The sequence below is a fragment of the Carcharodon carcharias genome, chromosome 28 (genome assembly GCF_017639515.1).
Source record: "Carcharodon carcharias isolate sCarCar2 chromosome 28, sCarCar2.pri, whole genome shotgun sequence".
NCBI lineage: Eukaryota > Metazoa > Chordata > Chondrichthyes > Lamniformes > Lamnidae > Carcharodon > Carcharodon carcharias.
In genome coordinates, this window is record NC_054494.1 from 8,541,204 (window position 1) to 8,549,380 (window position 8,177).

Genomic DNA, 8,177 nt, shown 5'->3' on the forward strand with positions numbered 1-8,177 from the left:
TGTCATGCTTCCCTGCTCATGCTCTGTCACTCTTGCCTTCTCTCTCTTTCTCACTCATGCCCTTTCCCACCCGCACTTTCACTCTCCCTCTCGCAAAAAATACTAAGATGACGTTTGTGTCCTTTCAAACACATTAGCTTAATTCAAGAAATGATAGTGGGGTCGGAGGAAGATATGCCAGGAGTCCGATTGTCTTTTCTGATTCTCCAGTTAACACCTTGAATTCTGCCTCTCTTGTGGTAAGTCACAGAATCGTACAGTCTGATTGGTGCCTTTTGCTGTGTGTGCTGCAGCCTCAGAATGGAGAGGTCCTGAGGTCAAGGAGACTTCAGTATGATCTAATGGGTCAGAGAGGGAGGGAGAGGCTGGAGGATTACTCTGAGGACCCTTCAGCCCCCTCGGAATCTCTGCCGATCATTCCTTGGCTGATAGTTGAGCTATATGGTGCGGGAATGATGTCTAGATGTGGAGTGAGTTTATGAATCTTGGAGTACTCCAGTTAGCCTCGCTACCTTGTCTAGTGAAGTTTTGAACCTCGATTACTATTCAGTGACCTCTCTGGGAAGGTGCCTGTAGGTTGATGGTAGTGGAATAGGATTACCTATTATCTGTGATGATCCCAGGTCCTTTTTGCCTGCTCCCAAAGCCCTTTATCTCTGTCCACCCACAATGCCCATTAAGAAATTACCTTGCTGTTATGATCTCAGCAAGTGCTTTGCAGCCAATTAAGTAGTTTTGAGATGTAGTCACTTTTGTAATGTAGTAAACATGGCAACCGGTTTGCGCACAGCAAGATCCCACAATTGATGATGAGGTAAAAATAGTTAACTTGGTTTTAGTGCTAACTATTGGCCAGGATACAGAGGGGAAGTCCTGATCTTCAGAAGTGTACACTAGGGGTTCAGCAACCTAGATACTCTAGCAGTACAGCGGGCCAACAAGTGGAGAATAGGGAGCTTTTGGGATGATGGGACAAGCCGGCTTGTGTGCCCATGAATGCCCAAGTGAAGAACTTCATTCTCCTGAGCTTGGGATTAGCTTGTATACTTGATACTTCAAATAGGGACTGATACCTGTTGGTGGGGCTGGGGAGGTGTGTATGAAATTTGAAATAACAAAAATGAACTGAGGGAGATTAAACTAAAATGATTGTAAAATGTATATTGTTATTGTTTTGTTTCTAAATATCTGAAATATTTCAGCAAGGAATTATCATCTCTACATGTCTCTCACCTCTTCCTTCTATGCTCTTCACCCTCATCCCATCTAGTAGCTTAACCTGCCTTATCTTGATTTTGGCTGTGTTATAGAGCACCAGTAGTTGCTGGTAACCCTTCCTGCTCTCTCTGCTATCCCCATGTCTACCTCCCATGTCAGTCGCTTATGATGACTCGTGTCACTTTATTAAACAATGGCAGTTGCCTCTCGTATAGCCTGTGTGAAGCCAATAACACATGCTGCAATTTCTCCCTTATTATTTGCCTGATGACCACAGCCTTCTCATCATTCATTGCGAGGACCAGAACTCACAGAGTCTGAAAAGAGCTATGTGGTAAGAATTGATCCATATCTGCATCATCACAGGCCCGGATAGGGTCATAGCACATCAAAGCTCGGAAGCCAATGAGTTAAACTAATATTGGTAATTAGACGTTGGGCAATACTGTGATGTGCTTTAAACAGTAGATGTTAGTGGTGAGGTAATGACTCCGAGTTGGTTGGTTTATTTACTGCGTAAGACGGGTACCAACAAATGCATGGAATTCTGTGCTTAAAAGTAAATAATGTACTGATAACCTGCATGATTATTAATAGTGAACACTAACTACAGCTTCTTTGTGCTACACTTTTTAATCCTTGAATTAAATCTGCGATTCTTCTATATCTTGCCTGTTTTTCCATGCTTACCTCTGGACTACTCTACACTCCACTCCAATTTCCTGGATTTCGGATTTCCCGTTAACTTGCTGGAACCCCACGATGCACTTGGAATGCTCCCCACCCTCTCTCTTGTTTCTTTCTGTTCGCTTGCCCTCTTGATGCTCTTGGATGGTGCCACTGACAGGAGACGGTCTGCAATGAGATCATGAACATTGCAGAAAAGTCTGTTCATTACTGCAGTAACCTTTCTCACCCGCTTCACTCTCGGCACAAGGTGTCTCCCCATGACAGTAAACAATCTTTCATCATTTCTCAGCAACCTCGGGGACAGCAGCGAGGGACCAGCCAAGACAGGACCCACGCTACTACTGCCCTGTAAGTACCATCCATTCAGAGTCCAATCTGTAATCCTTCCCATGTCAAGCCACTCCGCAGCCAATGATCATCCAGTGGTCTAGTGTGATCGTACATAAGATTCCAGATTCATTTCCCTATCAGTGCTGCAACTGAGTTGGGCAATTCTGAACATTGGAGGGCAGAAGAGAACTTGTTAGTCCATGTCCTTAACATGTCCAGAATCACCTCAATGGAAAGTGAGGTATGTGGTTGCAGGGTTAGGTTCTGTTCTAATAGTTTAAAAGCTACTGGCAACTTGCTTTTTTTCCCTCTATATTCTTTTATGCAACATGGGCATCACTGACATGACTAGTGAGTGGTTTGCTCAGCCATTCGGAGGGCAGTTACCTCAATGTGTCAGCCACGTTGCTGTGGGTCTGGAGTCACATGTAGGCCAGACCAGGTAAGGACAGCAGATTTCCTTCCCCAGGGAGATTAGTGAAGCAGATGGTTTTTTTTATGACATTTTAACCATTTCAATTCCAATTCAAGACCTTGTTATTAATTGAATTTGAATTCCTGCTGTAGCAGGATTTGAACCCAGAGCGTTAGCCTGGTCCTCTGGGTTATTAGCCCAGTAATATTAACACAAGGTCACCCTCTCCCCACAATGCCTTCTGTACAGGAGAACAGTACAAGGTGCTTCACAGAAGTGCTGAGTAAATTGACATTGAGCCAAAGGAGGAAGATATGAGGATGTGGTGATTAGGAAATTGGTCAAAGAAGTGGCCAATAAGGAGAGGCTCCCTCCTCGGGGCCCGCCCCCCCTCGCTCTCCCTCCTCCAGCCCCCCGCCTCGCTCTCTCCTCCGGCTCCCCTCGCTCTCCCTCCTCCAGCCCTCCCCTCACTCTCTCCCTCCTCCAGCCCCCACTCGTTCTCCCTCCTCCAGCCTCCCCTCGTTCTCCCTCCTCCAGCCCCCCCCCTTACTCTCTCTCCTCGGGCCTCCTCCTCGCGCTCCCTCCTCTGCCCCCTCCTACAGCCCCCCCCTCACGCTCCCTCCACCAGCACCCCCCCTCGCTCCCTTTCCTCCAACTGCCCCCCCCCCCCAATTCTCTTTCCTCCGACCCCCCCCCCCCCCACCATTCTCTCTCCTCTGGCCCCCCCCTTGCTGTGTCTCCTCCGGGCCCCTGCCTGGTGTATGAGATTATGGCAGGTATAGATAAGTTATCCAGGTGTGTAGATAAGTTATCCAGGTGTGTAGATAAGTCATCCAGGTGTGTAGATAAGTTATCCAGGTGTGTAGATAAGTTATCCAGGTGTGTAGATAAGTTATCCAGGTGTGTAGATAAGTTATCCAGGTGTGTAGATAAGTTATACAGGTGTAGATAAGTTAGACGAAGAAAAGCTGTTCACATTCGCTGATGGGAAAAGAGCTAAGGGACAGAGATATACGGTTTTTGGGAAGAGATGCAGGGGAAAGTGAGGCAGAAGCTTTTGACACAGTGAGTGGTAATGACTGTGAACTTGCTGCTCATGAGGTTGGTGGAAGCAGCGATGATCAATGAATTCTAAAGTAAATTGGATGGGCATGCGGGAAATGAACATGCAAAGGTGGAATGGGACTGACTGAATTACTCTGCAGAGAGCCAGTGTCCACTCGATGGGCAGAATGGCCTCCTGTGCACTTTGACTCTATCAAAAGAAAAATATTGGTGAATAGCCTTTGCATTGAAACATTTTCATGGTGTGTTCCAAAAAAACCCCAGGAGAGGGAACCCCTTCCTCTTGATGACCATGTCAACATCAGTTGGGTGGGGCAGAATATGCAAATGGAGACAGAGCAAGGCACTGGCTGCTTGTTTGTTAACTCTATCTCGTAATCCAACATCTCATTGGCTCAAAGTTGTTGAATGCACCAAGTTATGGATTTTTACAGTTGTTTCTCTTTTGAAATGTTTCTCCGAGCTTCCAAGCCTTGTACAGCTACACCCCACAGAACGAAGACGAGTTGCAGCTTAGAGAAGGAGATATTGTGGACGTAATGGAAAAGTGTGATGATGGCTGGTTTGTCGGTAAGTATCGGATCTTACTGCAAGAGAATGTGTGGAGGATGAAGGGATTGGGGCGTTGCAATGATGTCACGGCTTTGTCAGGCCGAGATAATCCATCGTAGCAGATTGTAAGGAAAGAAAGATCTTGCCTTTGTTGTTTCTTTTCATGGGGTATGAGTGTCACTGGCAAGGCCAGCATTTGTTGCCCTTCCCTAATTGCCCTCGAACTGAGTGACATGTTCGGCCATTCCACAGGGCAGTTAAGAGTCAACCACCTTGCTGTGGGTCTGGAGTCACATGTAGGCCAGACCAGTTAAGGACAGCAGATTTCCTGCCCTAAAGGACATTAGTGAACCAGATGGGTTTTTATGACAATTGATGATAGTTGTCATGGTCATCATACTAAGACTAGCTTTATATTGCAGATTGATTAATTGAATTTAAATTCCAGCTCCTGTCAGGGTGGGATATGTCCAGAGCGTTAGCCTGGGCCTCTGGATTACTAGTCCAGTGACTTTACCACTACACCAGCACCTTCCCTCTAGGTTTATATATATGTAGCACCTTTTGCATCCTCAGAACATTCCAAAGCATTTCACGGCTGAACAGGTAGTTTTGAAGTGTAATCAAAGTTTTACTCTGGGGAAACACAGCATAGCAAGGTACCAGAGACAGGTAATGACCAGACTGTGTCGGTGATGGGTAGAAATTAAGAATGTGAATCTGGGCTGCCCTATGCTACCTTCCCCCAACCCTTGGGGCACTCTAGCCAATTGTATTATCCTGCAGCCACTCAGCCTGAGATGTGTGAACAGAGCACGGACCAAGCATTGAATCTGGGATCAGCCTCATCCACGTGGCTCCCTTGGAATCAGCTGCATTTTTCCATTGCTCCTTAAATAATGCCAAGCATCAATGGTAAGCCCTAGTGTTAGCCGAAACATCTACCCTCATGGTTTAATTACACTCACTGACTTGTACCAACCCCCCATTTCTGAAAATGACAGGAGAGGTATAAAGTGTCTGTGATTCTAGATGGCGTTAAGGCAAGGGAGTGGGACTAGGTAGGATGCTCTGTCAAAGAGCCAGTGCAGACTCAGTGACCCGAATGGGCTCCTCCTGCACTGTAAAGACTCTGTGATTGGGATCCTATGTTATACAAAACCCTGGAGTGCAGCAGCAAAGGTGTCATTTAAAAAAGAAGTTTCAGATTTTAACCTTGAATCGGGGGGGTGGGGAGGAGGGGGGTGAGTGGAGATTTAGGTGAGATGTAGGAAATCGTGAGGGGCCCAGATAGAACAAATAAGGATGTTCTAGTTACCCTGACAGAGGGGTCAAAAGCCAGCAGACAGCCCCCTCCTGCCCCAGTTAAGCCCGGCTGGTTGCTGGAGGTGGCTTGCTGGCAGTCACCTAGGGAGCCCCTGCGGCCCCCTCCTCTTTTAACCCTGCCCCCCCACCAGAGGCATTGCCATCATTGGGCCCATACCTGCAGCTGCTGGGCATCCTGTGGAGGGCTTTCCGCTTGTAGCAGTGGTCAGAGGGGTGTTTTTTTTTTTTTTGCTTATATATGTAACCTCCTTCAGAGGCAGCCTCCACCCCGAGGCTCCCTTGCATTTCCCCCTCCGACGCTGGCAGCACCTGTCTTTCTAAAGCTGCAGACCCTTCGGCCAGGCCTGCAGCCTCAGGGACCCATCCACCATCCTTCATTGCACGGCAGACCCAGGGGTGGCATCTCAACTGACAGTCGGAACAGGGTCTGGGTTAGGAGTGGTCCTAACAAATACTCAGCAGCAGAGGATTCCATCCTGTGACTCTTTGAGGAAAGGTGAACCTGTCTAACAAGCCGAATACAGCTATTTTTCTGACTACCTGACCACCACCCATGGGGGGGTGTTTTAATTCCGTAAGGAGAGGGCTGCTGGGGGCTTTGGTTTAATGTCTCAGTTGAAAGGTGCCAGGGCAGCGCACTCTGTAGTATTGCAGTAAGGTCAACTCCCTGGACCATGGTTCCAGGTTCCTGGTGGGGAGCTCCCACCTTCAGACTGACTGAGCTAAGCTGACATTCGAAGCCAAACATGTTCAAACTGATGATTGTGTTTTATTTTTTTCAAACAGGAACATCCAGAAGATCTAAGCAGTTTGGTACCTTTCCCGGCAACTATGTAAAGCCGCTGAATTTGTAGAGCTGGGGATGGCAGTGGACGTCAGCCAAACAAACAACAGCACCCAGACATCGTGGGGGACCCTTAAGCTGTTGATTGGACAGAACAGTAAATCAGAGTCTGTAACTTGGCATAAACATTCTGCTTACACTTATGAGGTTTCTTTACTTTCACAAAAAAATATGGAACACGATGAGTAAGAGAGAAAGAGTGAGGGGTACGTGAGTTTAGGGTGTGAGGTTGCTGAACACGGGAATGCATCGACCGTATTGGCTGAGCTGCAGGTGGACAAGGGCTTGTTCTATCGGAATCAGGATGCCGACCAGCTATCACAGGTTAAAGCCAGACTCCCCTTTTTTTAACCCTGTGCCCTCAGGTTAGGAGCCCTGCATCGGTCAAGTTAATCATTTACGGTTTGGCTGAGACACAGGAAAGGAGGAGGCTTGGGTGGCTGAGTTTCTGATGGGGAAAGGTGCAAGATTAGAAGCTGGGGCAGCTGTTTGCTCAGTCCCAACTTTTCATGATGTGGAGAACGGAGTGGAACTCAAACGCAGAAGAGTTTATAGCCACTGGTATCCATTTACTGCCTGTGCAGCGCATGTCCTTTGATCATCACCTGTAACCTCTCCTTTTCTACTATATGTATTTTGAATTGCTTTATTTAAAAAAAAAACTAACAGAAAATGACTAAACCTCATTCCCCAGATGAGAGGATGTCATCCCAAATTTAACAAACATATCGCAGCTATTTTATTGTGCTGACGCTTTTTTAGAACAAGTTACTTTAACACGTTTGTTAACAATTGATAACGTCTAATTAGAGCTGCAACACTTCTAATATTTTACAGCCTCACAAACAATATATTATATATATATATATATATATATACACATACATATATATATATTAAAAAAAAGCACACCCTCCCCAAAGGGAATCAACCCATTGCTGGGGGTAAAGCTTTGTGTAAATATGTACATTTGATTTTGTACATAAATGTGTACTTATGCTGTATAGAAAATAATTTAACAAAAAGGAATTTAAGTGGCGGACTGAAAGCAGGACAAAAAAAAACACTCCTTGCTCTTTACTTTGACAATTTATCTGAAAGACAAAGAACTCTATAGTTATCTGAGGGAAATACTTGGCACCAAAACACAGCACATGCAAATTGTGTGTTTTTTAAAAAAAAGAAAATCACCACTGCTGGGGAATTAAACTGCTCTTGTATGTACCGGAAGTTCACCAGTAAAATCACTTTCTGTTTACCGTGCAGAAGATTCTCTTCATAAACCACCAGTAAATCACGGACAGGCTGCGGCATACCGGTTTTACATAAGCAAAACACTTACATGCGTTTTATTTACCACTTTTCTGTGAGCTGCAAGTCTTTATATCCGAACAATGCAGCACATCTGTTGAGCTATTTTCTTTATTGCTCTGCTTCATGATTTGATAATGAAGATAAGAGCCTCTCTTTACTGCTGTGGTTGCAAAATGCGATATTTAATAAACTTTAATTCAAGCCACTCGTGTGCCTTGGAATATGTGTGTTTCTGTTTTCATTTTGATAATATCATATGATGATGATGACAGCACAGAAGGAGGCCTTGGGGAAAGGTGCAAGATTAGAAGCTGGGGCAGCTGTTTGCTCAGTCCCAACTTTTCATGATGTGGAGAACGGAGTGGAACTCAAACGCAGAAGAGTTTATAGCCACTGGTATCCGTTTACTGCCTGTGCAGCGCA

The 8,177-nt window shown here is 45.8% G+C and overlaps 1 protein-coding gene across 38 annotated transcripts in view; it reads left to right on the forward strand.

Moving 5' to 3' along the window:
• Positions 1 to 7,959, forward strand: part of LOC121270936 (sorbin and SH3 domain-containing protein 1-like) — a 221,347-nt gene extending 213,388 nt beyond the window's left edge. For 32 of the 38 annotated variants that reach the window (XM_041176569.1, XM_041176575.1, XM_041176600.1 and 29 more), the window contains 5 exons: positions 138 to 239; positions 1,496 to 1,552; positions 2,066 to 2,256; positions 4,182 to 4,288; positions 6,383 to 7,959. In XM_041176569.1, the coding sequence (XP_041032503.1) occupies positions 138 to 239; positions 1,496 to 1,552; positions 2,066 to 2,256; positions 4,182 to 4,288; positions 6,383 to 6,450 (525 nt within the window). In that variant the 3' untranslated portion in view covers positions 6,451 to 7,959. The remainder of the gene's footprint in view (positions 1 to 137; positions 240 to 1,495; positions 1,553 to 2,065; positions 2,257 to 4,181; positions 4,289 to 6,382) is intronic. The other 6 variants (XM_041176592.1, XM_041176594.1, XM_041176593.1 and 3 more) reach the window with 3 other exon arrangements.
• The last annotated feature ends 218 nt before the right edge of the window (positions 7,960 to 8,177 follow it).